The 15,323-nt window shown below is 40.8% G+C and overlaps 1 protein-coding gene across 3 annotated transcripts in view; it reads right to left on the minus strand.

The window, feature by feature from the left end:
• The window catches only part of LOC146543160 (uncharacterized), a 77,335-nt gene that overhangs the window by 3,705 nt on the left and 58,307 nt on the right, over positions 1-15,323 (minus strand). For 2 of the 3 annotated variants that reach the window (XR_014886903.1, XM_085238139.1), the window contains exon 4: positions 7,527-7,592. Coding sequence is in view for 1 of the 3 variants with exons in the window: in XM_085238139.1 (XP_085094265.1) it covers positions 7,557-7,592 (36 nt within the window). In the remaining 2 variants the exon portion in view is untranslated. Of the gene's footprint in view, positions 1-7,525; positions 7,593-15,323 lie in introns of those variants that run through there. The other variant, XR_014886904.1, reaches the window with a different exon arrangement.

Raw genomic sequence — 15,323 nt, forward strand, 5'->3', positions numbered from 1 at the left:
GAGAAGGCAAGAGGAGAGGAAATGCTCGAACTCTAAGAAGGAACTTCAGATCTTAAAAGCGTAGCAATGAACACCAGCTTGCCAGTTCTATCACTGCAGAAAAATGTCTGCATAAAATATTTGAGCATTACATCAGTAAGAGATTTCACCCAGACACCCAGCAGGAATCATTTCACAGAAACAACCTGCAGAGTTACAGAACAAACCACACTCTGGGCTTGGCAACGTGCACAAAACCACATATACATACTTACACTAAAATATATAAATGTTGTATTAATATTTTGTCATAGATAGTATGTTATATAAATTATACTAATATATATGTTTAAATATATGGAAATGTAGGATACATATATAAAAACTATACTAATTCAAAGCACTTCTTGCATCATCACACCTGTACTTACGATCCCATGCAGAAAGAAGTGCACTGAACAAAGTCCTCCCAGTACAGACACAAGCCTGCTGGCAAAGTTGCATTTTGGATCACAACTTCAGTTTGCAAGAACAAAGCTAATTCTACAGTTGTACCAACACCTACCACTATCAGCAGATATCTGCAGTGAGACTTCCACCTTAATGTGCCACTTACATGCAGACCTGCTAGCTAATCTCTCCTGATTCACCAGTGCAATTTAAATGACACCAGCCATTTCCTTCCTATGGACTGCCTTGAAAAATGACTCCTCACTTCATAGCAACACATTACCTCAAATTCTTCTGGATTTTCTTCCAAAATCCCATGAAGTGTTTTCAGGGCACAGCAGGCCCCCATAGCATTAATTATACAGTCACTCTGTCTCCCTAGTAAGATACGCTTCTATTGCTACAGCATGCTCCCAAAGGGAGAGGAAAATAAATTAGAGAAGTACAAAACACCCCTATAACTACATGCATATAATAGCATAAATAATTCAGAAGACCATTATACAAAAATCACCCTTGTAAAGATATTTCAATATGAAGGAAAAGTTTTAGCTTATGAGTAGTTCTACCCCAAGGTTCCATTTCATTCTGGAATTTATCATTTATAGACCAGAAGAGCGTGACAGCACCTTCCTGAAGCACAGCCCTTGCTCCTCCAGCCCTCAGAACTTGTCTGCACTGAGTAAGCCTAAGTCTTCAATCACAGAGCATTCGTTATGCCACACTTCCCTCGAAGATCAGCGTTGGTGTTAATTAAGCATAAAACAGCACAGCAAAGTGGTGCTGTGTTCGCTCACACTAAGTGTCCACCCTAAGGTTTAATGGAGTATGTGATGGACTGAGTTCACGCTGCGCACTGCAAATTCTCTGCACAAATACCTCCTCCCCCCACATTTCCACATGAGTATTTAGGTGAAACAGTTTTTTAAAAGTCACATACATATCAAAAGATGGGACAATGCAGAGATGGCTGCATTTGGACTTTGGTACAAGTCTGCGGAATGCGAATGTGACAGCTCCAATCCCCTGCTATTGTTCCACCTCAATAAGTGCTAATTCCACCAAACTCAGTCAGGACCATGAAAGCACAGGCATCATTCATTTTTTTCACTGCCATCATAAAAAGAATCACTGGTTTGCAGAACTTAATTTCCATTTACCTACTTTACTCAGGCAGCATTTGGGAAACAGCACTTTATTCCCCCATATCAAGAAGCCAGCCCTGTAACACAAATAGCATATCTGCTACTTCTCAAACCTCTGACTCATTTTCTTCATGGCTTGAAATTCTGCAAGTCTGATTGCTACTGGCTTGATTCGTTCACAGGCCAATCGCTTTAACACCCTCTAACACATGCCAGTGCAGCCTAAAACAGCTGCACGTCATTGATTTTTCAAAGGTCTCCCCCACTGAAATCAATAAGCAGCTCTACTTAAAAAAAAAAATGGATTGCACTTTGTGTCCCCTTTCCGATTCATGTATATTCAGGTTTCAAAGCATTCTCACAGCTGCTGTTAGCAGAGCTGTAGCTATGAGCTGCAGCACTGCCCCTGACTGCAGTCTGACTCCCATTGCTGTGCGGTTTGCTGGTCCCTCCACAGCGAGCAGAACCAACCTGCACTGTCTGCATCAACTTTAAGCTAGCAAAAGCTCCTCCAGAAAGCAGAAAATTTCAGTAGAAGATTGCCATTTTATTGAAGTACTGCCTTCCACACAGCCAGAACGAAACTCTCCAGCAGTGCAGCTTACATGAATGCACGATTCCAGGTGCTGCAGTAACTGCCAGTGCACTGGCACTGCTACCTGCACTGGACAATATTGACAGACCTGGTCTCATCTCATTTTCAACAGAAAGACTTCCTTACCGTGCTGTACTGCCTTGCTGGGCTATACTGCAAGCAATGCCACCAAAAATCAATATGTCTATTGTCAGGGGCTATTTCAATGAAAAAGAGAAATCTAAAACAAAAGCAGTGCATTTCATAACTTCACTCTCCAGTCCTTTTTTTAGGCTTGCCTCCATTCATGCAAAGTCATATTTGGCCATAGATAAGTCAATCACATGAACAAACTGCAATAGCATTATGAATTTATTTATTTTTTTAACACAGAATATTTAAAAGATTTCACTGCACAATTCAATCCTATCCTCATTTTTCCTGGCCCCCAGATGTTTTGCACTTTGGTAAAAGTGCTGCCATTATGAGAGAAAGGCTACAGAAAGCAACACAACCCAGAGCGTCTGCATGCTGCCTACAGCTGAGAACTGCTGTGTTTACAGCCACTGCATCTCCATTTTCTGAAGTGCAGGAACAGATGCAGTGGTAGGCAGCAGTTTCCATAGCCAGACCGGTTTCTCACTGATAAAAAGGAACAACTGAAATACTACAGTAAGGCTGGAAAATCCTGCAGATGGTTATGATCCTTTCACAGAAGATATTGTTGTGGTATCTCCTAACACAGACAAAATAACAAAATGGCAAAGCAGCAAAGCTCTGCGGTTAAGCTGAATAGCAGCCTGCTTTATCTCTTCCAAATGCTCCAGTAGCAGTAGCAGCAGGCAGCACGCTGCAGCAGCTGACACTGGGAAATGGTCCTTCATTGCAGCTGAGAGGAAAAATTAAACGTGACCCCACAAAGCGGTGAGCACCTAAAGCTCAGCAACAGATGTGCCAAATGACTTATCCCAAGCAGGAGGAGGTAACTGATGTTATAAATAGTGCTCTGAATTAAAAAAAGAAAAAAGGCCAGAGCCACAAAACCCACTCCCAAACAGATAAGTCTTACATCCAAAGCACACTGTGCAGCTTCACTTAGGAACTATTTTCCTTTAGAATGTGGGCTTGGGTGTTCTACATGTAGATTAACACAGAGATAATTTGATTTCAGGCTACTGAGAGATTTCCTTCCTTTCATGTTTCAGAACAGGGCTGCAAGCAGCTAAATGAGATCTGTAGATTACAGTAGAAGAAAGGCCAATAGAACTGCACAGCTACATTCCTGGGTAATAACCAATGTTCAGTAATCCAGGGCTCCAGTCTCAAGGTTTATAAATGCATTTCCCATTAGCGCTTTTAAGATTAACGCAAATAAATGCATTAAAAGGAAACAGATCTTCTAACCTATCTGAATCAAACACTTTACATTTTACTCCAATAAACAATCTGTCACTGCCAGGGAACAAAATAATCACAACTCATGTTTAGAGCAAGCATCTTTCCTGTGGTTTTCCTATGGCTTCAGGAGGAGAACAAAGAGCAAACCTCTCCCTCCTTCCTTCTGAACATGCATCTTGTTTAACTCTCACTGTCGTGTCTGGTGGGTTGTGTAGCTGCTGCGTCACCCAGAAGGGAACTGAACATATTGGTATGGACAGGAAGGATGAAGCGTCAACATTCATGTTTAATTCTTGCAGCCACTACATCAAATGAATTTTATTAGCTGCTTACCAATCAATCCTACTGCATTACTCACTTGTATTTCAACCTCTCATTAAAACCAGCCAGATTTAGACCCCACGTTGCTTTAAATCAGGACCAGTATCAATGAAAAGGAGATTAAAGCAATATGAAAAGAGGGATGGAACAGAATGAGGCCCACTAGCTCTAATTCTCTCCAGTAGCATCTGTCTTATTCTAAATCAAGTGGTGTTTTTTTCTACCAAGCTAAATGTGGAAGCCTGAGGCATAAAGTAAACCTACTCAGAGCAGAACTGTAGATCTGCTTTCTGCAGTTGTATGTGCAGATAAAGATGGCTCAGATAGACCCTCTGCTGTCTCAGCATCTGTAAATTTAAAATGCAATCTGAGTTCATTTTACCCTCATAAGTTTAGGATGAAATGCAAGTTTGTCATGGTTAACACCACAGCTGTTTTAGACCTACAAGACAATCATGCATCTGGGAACTGATAAATAATATCTGAGCAAAATAGAAGCACTGAGCTCATCTTGTGTCATGGATGGTCATTCAGTTAATGCATAAACATATAAGGGCAGGAAAAACAGATACATTTTAATGACAGTCTCAAAGAAACTCATCATTCCATGTGGTGGATTTTGGCAAGTAACATCTCCAACGCTGCCAGCAAAACAGCTTTTGTTACACATTGCAAAACGTCCCCTCCAGAGCCTTGCTGTTTGAGGGGCAGAAACAATGCCGTGAGAAATGCCCATTTACACCTCTGCTTTCAGGTGCAAGGCATTGTTTCATCTTCAGAGTAGGAATCTTGTGTCACCCAGAAGCATTTTCTGTTCTATCAGCCAAGCATGTTGTCTTCTTCAGGGTTATACTAGCAGCCAAAATAGCCTTCAGAGAATAACGTTCAGCACATGACTTGTTCATATCACTGGGTAAGTCAAGAAGCCATAGTAACCCCACTGATGGTCACATTCGAATGTTCTGCACTCATTCAGTGCTTTCACTTGCGTGGAATAGAAGTGCAGTGTTTGTTACATTCATCTGTTTGTTAGTAAAGATTTTTGACACCACTGCAAGTAACAATTCTCACAATTAAGATTTGACTATTTGCTATACGAGTTTTACTTTAAAAAAAGCAAAACACATTGGTTTATAACTACAAACATTTGAACATCTCAAGTTTTCCCTGACAGGCCTGCCTCCCAGGCTCACTTCCTTTTAGCAAAACTTCAGCTACAGTAATTTGACCATCTCTCATATCACTAAGAAAAAAACACAAGCATGTGCTTCTTCCAGTAGTGGCCCAGAAGACAGAGCCAAACAATTTGCTATCAGTCAGCAGCCCCTCAGCTGCCAGCACAGTGCAGAGGTGCTAGATGTCTCTTCAGCTTTGCATGCAGCTCAAAGGCTGCAGAGGTCACCACAACCTTGCTATCGCTGACTTATCAACACTCATACTGAACCTCAAGGGATTTCCCTCTTTCCTGTTCCTCCTTTCCTGCCTATAAAATCTGCTCCAAATTTGTCTTATCACAAGACTTTATCTAGACTCCATTTAGACTACTACTCTTGTGCTGATGCTCCTCTTGAATCTGCAGTTCAGAACAACAAAAGGAAACTTCATGCTTTTGCTGTTGGCATCCAAGCAAAATGAAAGTGAGTTTCTGAGACAAAGAGATCAAAGGTAATGTAATATCTACTTCCCAGAAGTTGAATTCAAGTCTTACAAGACAGCCCTAATTACAGACATACCCTAGTTTCCCCAACACTTAGATTCCAAACACCTTTATCACTAGATTCTATCCCATCATAGCAAAGAAGAACCAAAGAGCCTTAAAAGCAATCAGTCACAGGAGAAGTGGTACAGATAACTCCTCAATGGCATGCTGAATAAGTAAAGATTTTCCTTCTGTTCTCCTAATTCAAGACAAGAAATCCAGCAGTTACAACTGAACACTCTGGTACCAGACATGGAAAAGTACTGATAGCACAGGCAGTACAAATCTCTGCATTCGATTATTCTCTAAAATAGCAGAAACAGTTGTGCACCTTGGCCTCAAAGCCTTTCAAGTGCTGCACTTAAAGGTCCTTCTGTTTGTGGCCTGGTGGCACACAGACTCAAGGAAGCATGCCCCTGAACTGTGGCATGAGGTCGACGCTGATCTAAAAACCAGTAGGAACTGGGAAAAGTACTGGTTTAGGGACACCAATATCAACTGTCACTTGGAAAGATTACTTTCTTTCAGATAGCCATAGTTAGATATTGACTTCATTCCTTTCAAGGCAATTCTACTTTAGTATCTTTGACTAAATCTTAATGCTTTTTGTAGCTTATGTTGCCAATCAGTAATATTTCCTCTTTCCAGGTATGCACTTGTCACAACTGCCTAATTACACTTATTTGGATGCAGAAATACTTCTTCCAGATCATTAAGTATCTGCTCCAAGAGACAACTTTCTATTCAAATATCCCTTTTTAATAAACATTTTGCTGGTGACTGCTGAGTGGGCAAAATAATAGAGTTTTGCTTTAACCGTTTATCCACTTCAAAAATTTAAACAAGTTTCTTCTATTATATTGAAATCCTGCACTGTGTAAGGAAGAATGCCTTCCAGCTACAGCACTTCCAACTTACTTTATTAAGATTCTGTAAGCAAGAGATAAGTAGCAAACAGTTCAAACAGCAAGAGCAATGTAATCTCTGCTCAGAATCCTCCCCACAGAGTCCAGAAATGGGCCATATACACACCTTCAGTTTTGACATTTATAAAGGTGATAACATTTAATGTAAAAGTAATTAAAAGAATAAAACTAACTTTATTAAAAAAGTAACATGATACTTCTAGTTCAAAGGATTATTTTTTAAAAGAACACTTGGTTAAAACCATAATCTACCTATACTGAGAAAAATCAAATGCTACACAGAAGGGAATGATATTTCAGGAAAGCAAACAAAAGAACTGCAATATTTAATCCTATCATTCACCACTGCAGCCCCAGGTTTAAAACAGGCACAAAGTTGGAGGTGAATTTGCAGCAGCCAAAAATGCTCGTGGTCATCGTGTAAGCAACCGGAGGATGGGCGTTTTGATCTCAAGCAAGGCAGAGTGTGAACAGAGAGAGAAAGACATCTGTAAGTGTGACTCTTACTGCAGAAAGAGGAGTGCAAACAGACATCAGTCTGGCTTGTTCAGATAGACAGACACTTCAGGAGAGGAGAACAAGCTGCAAGAAGCAGGTCAGTCCTCCTGCTGTAAAAGCAGCTGTAGGAAGAAGACCCACAGTAGGAGACACCTCCTGCTCTGTGAGGGTTGGAATGGAACTAAGTGAGATTTGGACGACAGAAGAGGAGAAACAAGGATCAGAGATGGTGTGAAGTCAAATAAACAAGCAGTTGTCATTCACCTTGTCAGTAATCAAAGAAATTTTCTCACCTAGCACTTGAATTTTACTCTCATCAGTGCCTGAGCTCTGAACGCAAAGCAGAATTACAAAGGTTCCAGTCTAGGTACCACATTTTTAATACCTGCCTTCAATAGTCTACAAACTGATGCATTTCCAAGAGGTGTAAAAAAAAAAAAAAGACAAAAAACAAAGTGTAATGTCTTAACATACACAGAAACAAAGCAACAAACTACTGAAGAGACACTCGGTAAGCAACTGAAGAAATGCAATACCTTTTACGGTGTTCTTTTCTTGCAGAGGCTTTACAACAGGAATTCTGCCTTGATTTGATGATAATTCTGTCAGAGAAACAAAGAAAGAAAAAAAAGACATTAAATCTGGGGAGAATAGGAAGAAAGGGGTATATTTAGATAACCAATACTGTTCACATTGTACAGGGGAAATCTGTTAGTTTTGTCTTTACTTGATTTCCATTCCTGAGTCATGCTGGCATTGAGGACTCTTGTGTTACTTCAGGCATCTATCCCACCATCACCTGAGACCCCCACAGATCCCATACAACTGGAGTACAGAAAGTAAGCTCGATAGGAAGTGTTCTTTAGCTTCCAATCCTCTTGATTTCTGTCCCAGTACCAAGATTCCATGCATCAAATAATTCCAAACATAGGACTTAATTCAAAGTACATTTAATTTGCCACTGATTCATAGCAAAAAATGATTCCTTCATAAGCACACATCACAGCATTTTCAGTCATTCAGGCCTAAATACCATCTAGTGACTCTAAAAATGTCAACTGTGGACACAAATACATCCCATACTGCTTGACATTTCCTACTGCTAGAAGATACAATATGAGAAATCAGGACAGGGAGAAATTTGCCAGAAAGAACTCAACACTTTTCAAGACCTCTCTTTTTTTAGTTTGAGCTTCAGATGCACCCTATGGACAGGCAAAGAATGGGAAACTGCACAGGCTGCTCCCTGCTGTACGGATTGCACAAAACCACCCATGAAAGGCATTCTCTGCTCCTGAGCAGGTTCCTCTCCTGTGCCCAGATACAATTAAACTGCTACCTGTGGGGCAAGTAGAAAAGTCCAAACTAGACAAGACATGACAGCACGACGCGGCCAGACAAGCAGACCACTTCTCAATGCAGTCAGACACTGAATTGTAAGCAGGTACTGCAGCACCTTGCCAGCAGAAATGGTAAGCCTCTATCTTCAGTTCCTCCTGTCAGTTGAGCTTCTCTCTGGCTTTTCTGGCATTGTAATAACCAATGCGATACGTGGTTGACATGGGTTACGTGGTAATAGAACAACTACCTGCAGAATCACTGCACGCAAACAGCCCAGAATGTAGTATTTCCCTTACTTACACTAATAATTATGCAGGCAGCACAATTTTGATTAACAACAGAATTACACAGATGGAAATGAGGCCAACAGGAAAGAATTCACTTGGTCCAAAGCTAAGTCTGTCAGTGTCTTGTCTGTATCGATGGCAAGCAGCCCATGCCCTCCAGCTGTGTTTGCCTCAGCAAGGACTTTGTCACAGACCAACCACTGGCAGCACAGGCAGGGCTGAGCTGTATTCCTTGCTGTATTCTACCCCTGTTGTGAACTGCTTTTCTTAAACAAGACAAGGGTATGAGCAGAAGGCATTTCCTGCCGAATCTCCTTCTTCCTTCACCTTAATCCTCCTTCTCCAAATTGCTGTTCCATTTCTCTGGGAAACGCAGACGATTCTGACAAGACGGCTCTGCATTCACAGAAATCGGCAGACAGGAGCCATGAGGTGCCTCCATCCACGGCTCCGTGGGCACACCGCTGTCACAGCTTGCATCACAGCATGTCAGACTGCCATGGGAAGCACGAGCTCCACGTTGGAAGATGTGACACAGACACAGCTAGCACACCATGCTTAACAGCAGTGAAACTGAACGCTCGCTCTGCGACATTCCACCAAGAGATGAACGACCAGCTGTTTGATATTCCAATATTTGCCTTCAATTACCTTTAGAAATTCATTTTAAAAAGCCTTATTTCTGTGTCACATATGCGCTTGAAGTTCCTTTATAAACTCCTACTCATTCTTAATTATAATGTAAATCAGTGGATCAACATCAAACAAGCAACCATTAACTAAATTAGCTGATAAAAACAGACAAAGTTCGGACAGCAGTGGCAAAATGCCCAGAACATCAGAAAAAGCCTCCTAACACATACACAGACCTTTCAAAATAGATGCTCTGGGTAACAACAGCTACTGCCAGGAAGTGGTATATAAATACTACAGAGGAGATAAAAAGCCCAGGTACCACTACAGACATGTCACAGACCTGATCTGGGGCTTTTTAAAATGTTACAACTGAAGAGACACCACAAGCTAGGAAATGTCACTCAAGTCATTACGTGCAAAGCAGTGATGTAAATTATTTGTTAGGGTAGAGATGCTGAGCTAACTTCGGCAACCTATCTGCACCTATTTCCTGCAGTACATTGGTTTGAACGTGCCATGTCTTTATTGCAAAGAAGACTGAAATGCTGAACAACAGAAGGCAACAGGCGACCTCTACAACATCTTATGGGAAGAGAGGTGGCACTTAGACTAATCCTTCACTGAAGGAAACCTGCATTTGGTACAGCAGTGTTTAGAAGAAGCCCAGGCAGCATTTCATGTAAGACTAGGATTTTCTACTGAACATGGAAGTTACACTAGAACTGCCAATTCTGCATAGCCACCAATCTATGAAGGGCAATACTTCCAAGATTTGTTTTCCATCACATCGTATAGATTAGCAAACATACACAATGGGTGAGATTGGCAAAATCCCCCAGGTAGCCATGAATTATACACTGCTAACGGTATTTAAAGTTCATAATCCTCCCACCAAGATCCTGCTGACAGCAGGTCATACCACTCCTGGAGATCTAGGAGCTAAAGGACGGGTGGGTGTGCACAGGACCTAAGAGCACATGGGCACGTCTGATATATGACACGTATGTAATGAACGAGACCTCCTCAACATGGTCTCTCAAGTATTCAGCAATAACATTGCTAAAAATAGCCAGTGCCTTTTATAAAAGTTTAATTTAAAATTTTACAGCTTAATATGCATAAGAATTCATCACATCCAATTAAATTAAAATGCAATACTTGATCAGTTTTAATGCAAATCTGAAAAAGGAACATTACATAATATGCTAACACGCAGTTTGAATTCACCTATTTCTGTTTCCCAGCATCCTAAGGATATCCCCACTGAACACAGCTTTTCATGGGGTAACCAAATTCATCTTTGGCAGTGAAAAATCACCCTTCTTTCAAATACATTTGCTGAAGAATGCTGTGGTCAATACAGATTGACCCAATCAGTAAGACCAACCACTGTTACATAAGATATCAGTTAGGTTTAGTTTCCCTTAACAGCTAATGCTTTTTTGCATCTCTTTCCAGCATTACATTACATTAACCAACCTGTTGAACTCCAAACACAAGTTTGATGTTAAATAATGTAATGAAATTCAGTTTGAATTTCAGGATAAGAACTACTCTGGATTTGAAAAGTAGGCACTTTGCAGAAGATACCAGTTCTGTTAATTGTATTTATACAGTGAATTTACTGTGATCAGATTTAATGTTAACATTTCAGAATGATGTAAATACCATTATAGAATGGTTAAGTAGTATGGATGTTTAGTCAGCCCCAACCTAGACATCATGAAAAGCCAAACCATCTTTGCTTATTGAAGGCTTCAGCTTTACAGAGCTCTTCCCAACCCATCAAGAAGTCCAGTAAAGGCTTAGAATGAGAGAGGTGGATTCTGAGCCTCATATCTCAGTTCATGGTCATTGCTGTGGCACAGGGCACCAGCAGAATGCAGGCTAGACAGAGAGGAGTGATAAGATCCCGAAGGAGATCCAGAGAGAAAACAAGGAAGGGTGGATCTCAGAAGGAAGAGGCGAGAGGAAAGCAGGGAATGGCTTAATTTGTAAGTAGACAAATTCAACACAGTCTTCAAGTAACATTTCAGCAGATTCCAGCTGTGAATTTAGCTAAAGGTTTGTACTTACATTTCTTCAGGCAAGCTATTCAATACACAGCTATGTTTAATTGAAATAGTAGTCCAAAACAAAGAGAGAAATTAAGCTCTCTCATCTGCCCCTATTTGAAAACGTTTTGATGTAAGGAAGAAAGGTGCTTTTTTCCTTTAGGCAGAAGTTTAATGCTTGTATGTCACAGCTACTCTAACGGGTCTGAAACTCACTTCACAGTCCAGCTATACAGCTGTGAGCATCTTTAGTATTTCCTTCAGCAGCCACTTGCTTAAAAAAGCCTTGAGTCTTCTAAGAAGTCAATCTTTGTGAGCAATTTTAATTCAAAAAAGCAAATTGAAATTTACAATTATTATAGTACTGGACTTGACAGAACAGATCAGCTGCTATAAAACAGCACAGGCAGGAACAATTTCATTACGATTACAAGAACCAGAAGCACTCTGCAGCCAACATCAGATGTCTCTGGGTCCATCAGGCATCCTTCTAGCAGCTGAGCAATGCTGTTCCAGCTGCCAGGGGCCAACATCTCCCGCGTTGGCAATTGAGCCAGCAGGGTTTCAGTTCTGAACAAAGGAGAGTTACCAGATATTCTGTCAATAGAGATTCAGGTTTTTTCCCAATTTCCAGGAAAAGAAAAAGCAGCTAAAAGGTGATATTAACTCCCAGAAATGCGTGTCTCCATATTCACAAAAAGATTATGCTACTACCTATAATTTTAAGTTAGCTAGTGCATGCTAAGCACATTTATTAACATATCTTGTTCCCCAGTGCTTTCAATTCAATAGGTTTAAGAATGGTGGAGTCATAACAGTTTGTTGGGTATTACCTTGGTTTTAAACACTAGAAAAGGGTTCTGGCTCTTACTTTAAAAAGGCTAAGAGGTAACAGCAGGAGGAATCCAGTTATCCTGGCACTACTTGAGCAGAGTTATTTGCTTTGCTGTACTATTTCCATTTTTATGACTGCTCTCATCTCTTTTCATGTACTGTTTTCCCTCTGCCAATATAGAAAAATTTACTATGATCCTGCTGGAAAGAAATGGAAGCGATTTCCTAATGCTCACACGGTTTTATATTTATCATTAAGGTCAATGAAAGGAGATTAAGCTAAATCATATTCCTAAAACGCTAGCAATCCTTCTAATTGAGTTCTTCTAAGAAACATTGCTTTTTCTAAGAAATACTGTGGTGTGGAATGCTAGAGAAAACCCAGACAAGAAACATGCAGGGAAAGCACAAGCCAATAGGAAAGGAAGGAGAACCACTGGAAATTTGGTACCATAAACCAGTTAATCTAGTTCAGTGACAGCTTGACCTTACAGAGTCCCAAATAACGCATTTTGTTAAAAGTGGAGCCATAAACAAGAGATGGAAGATGTCTCTGAAAGGTCACTAACCCACTAAATACAGTGGCAGCAAAATGGAAGAGTATGGCACGCGCTAGAAAACCTAGCAATGAAACATGCTGACACCAAATAAATTGGTGAGTGGGAAGAACACAAGAACAGGCAAAAAAAGGCACTGGGGAGATGAACACTTCCAGTGTAAACAGCAGCAGTAGTGCCAAGTGCAAGCTGGCTGTGTAAGCACATGCCAAAATGTATTCGGAGCTGCAACCAGGAGTGTCAGTAAGCGCCTGAATAATTACATTTCTCCCACTTGTCTTGTGGCTGCTGTGATAGCTTGCTCACATAAATATTAGAAGGCATGGAAGTAATAACAGACATCTGAAATTAATGTTTTGATGCATGATTTAGAGACTGCAGAGAACTTTTTTGTTTCTAGGCAGAGGGAAAAAAGCAGAAAAACATACACAGAAGCAGGGAAACAAGGAGAGTGAGGTCAGAAGTGAAGGTGAACGCTAAGTCTATATCTAAAATGACAAAGAAATATATCATACATATTTAATATAATACATCATTAATATAGAAATAAACAGATGAACAACTTGCAAAAATGTGAATCATGGTGCATCTGGTTTTGCTCCCAAAACACAGAGAAATAAAATAAGAACAAAAGTCAGAGGGACAAATGAGCACATGATGCATTTTAAGATGTGGATGCACAATGCACTCAAGCTTCCTGAGCTCAGATGCCATCAAGATACTGAGACTTGCAGAACGCTTTCGTCAAAGCACACAGCTTCAGTTCAAACTCACCCTCCACTCACCAGAATGCAGGCAGAAAGGAGAGCAAGACAGCACAGGCAGCCACAAAGCAGGAAGAAAAGCTGGCAGGTCTCATTTTAGCTCTGCCAGCCTGGACAGCCTTCTCCTAACAAGCAGCAAATGTGATAAAACTAAGGAACAGGCATGACTGTCAAAAATACAAAAGCAATAGCTCTACCACACGAGTCTTATCTGCATCTTAAATGTTTATAATCTTCAGATTTAAGAGAGAGTATGGCTGCACATCTGCTGTTAGTCTGAATGCATGCCTTTTAATACAAGCAGCTAAGTGACTGCAAACAGAGCCACGGCAGCTCAGGGGGAATTCAGACGCCAGCTCCCAGCCTGCCTCCATCACTGGAAGGCTGTGGCAGACCAGCACTGCCCAGATGCTAGATTGCTCCTCTCTAATTATATTATTCCTTCTGAATGATTCAGTGACATCTCCAGTTTCTGTGGCATTAAAAAAGCACTGAAAAAGCTGAGGCCAATATTCTAGACTCAAAAATCCTCAGCTTGACTCGTTAATTATTAGAAACTACGTGTCCTGAAGGTATCTTGAAAATAAGCAAGTTATTTTGACTTCCAGCCACAACAGCACCACACAGGTTGTAGGTGCTTCCCAGATCTGAAAACACCCAGATATTAAACAGACCTATGAATACTGTATTGGGCAGGATACCGTATCAGCCTTGCAAAGTTGCACACAAATCTATTTGTCTGCAACTGTAGAATTATTGTAATGAAAGAACAATGTTTTGCTTGCTGCCAGAAAGAGGAAATCATCCTTAGTAGGTTGTCAGAACTTTGCAAAGCTGCCGAGCACTAAGCTGCCCACATGATGGTAATGCAGCCCCATGACAAAACCTAACAGGCTGCCAGTCCCTCCAGCTCTCCTGCGGCTCTTGCTCACCAGCCCTCAGAAAGGCAGACAGCCCTTTCCATCTGTCCAAACACTAAGAGTCTCCATCCTCCACTGAAACTATGTTATTAACAAAGTTCAACGAATAGCACTAGAGTTTGAATACTGCTGTCCATAAGTTTTGGTGAAGCTATAGCTTTGTGCCATGCATTTTCTTAAAGTTGTTCCTCACACAATCTTAGTATTACAAAGCCCAGCCATCTTCCCAACTGCAAGCACAAGTTCCACACGAAGGCAATGAGAAATCAGACTGTCCAAGATCTGCACAACTTCAGGACAGATGTTAATAAAAAGAAATCAAAAATCCCATGAAAGCTTAAATCGCTAACAGATTAGAAGCTCACATTCAGGAAGAATCAAAATCTATGGCTAAGGCCAGAATCAACCTAAGCAGCACCGCTGCATTCACTGGTGTTGAGACCTGAAAATTGCACTGCCTTTGCTGGTACAATTCACAGTCACATCCTTTTATTGAAGTTGTTGAAGAATATGATTGAGCTTTCCTTAGGTCTCTGTGGCTTACGCTTTTGAAGGGCAGCTTTTAATTGTATGTGTGTCAATCATAAGCTCCATCCAATCATCATGGAAACATTCCAGTGAGGAGTCAAATGACTAACTTGGCTGCTGGAACACAAGTTTTATTGCTGTAATTTAGCAAAACTGCCTGGTTTGCATATATTATGCTGAATGGAATCACAGCAATGGCCATGCTGCTGGACACTGTGCTCTGCCAAGACTTAAATGGATTTAATTTTTTTTTGTAAGAAAACTATCATACATTATTCTCACTGTATCTGAGAGAACATGGCATTACAGGGCATGCTTCATTCTGTAACACTCCTATGGTTTTTGTCTCTTTCTCTTTCCAGCATAATTTCTGCCCACAGACATGACAAGGCAGGTTAATTGAGTTAATTGA

This window comes from Meleagris gallopavo, chromosome 17, assembly GCF_905368555.1.
Source record: "Meleagris gallopavo chromosome 17, MGAL_WU_HG_1.1, whole genome shotgun sequence".
NCBI classification, from domain to species: Eukaryota; Metazoa; Chordata; class Aves; order Galliformes; family Phasianidae; genus Meleagris; species Meleagris gallopavo.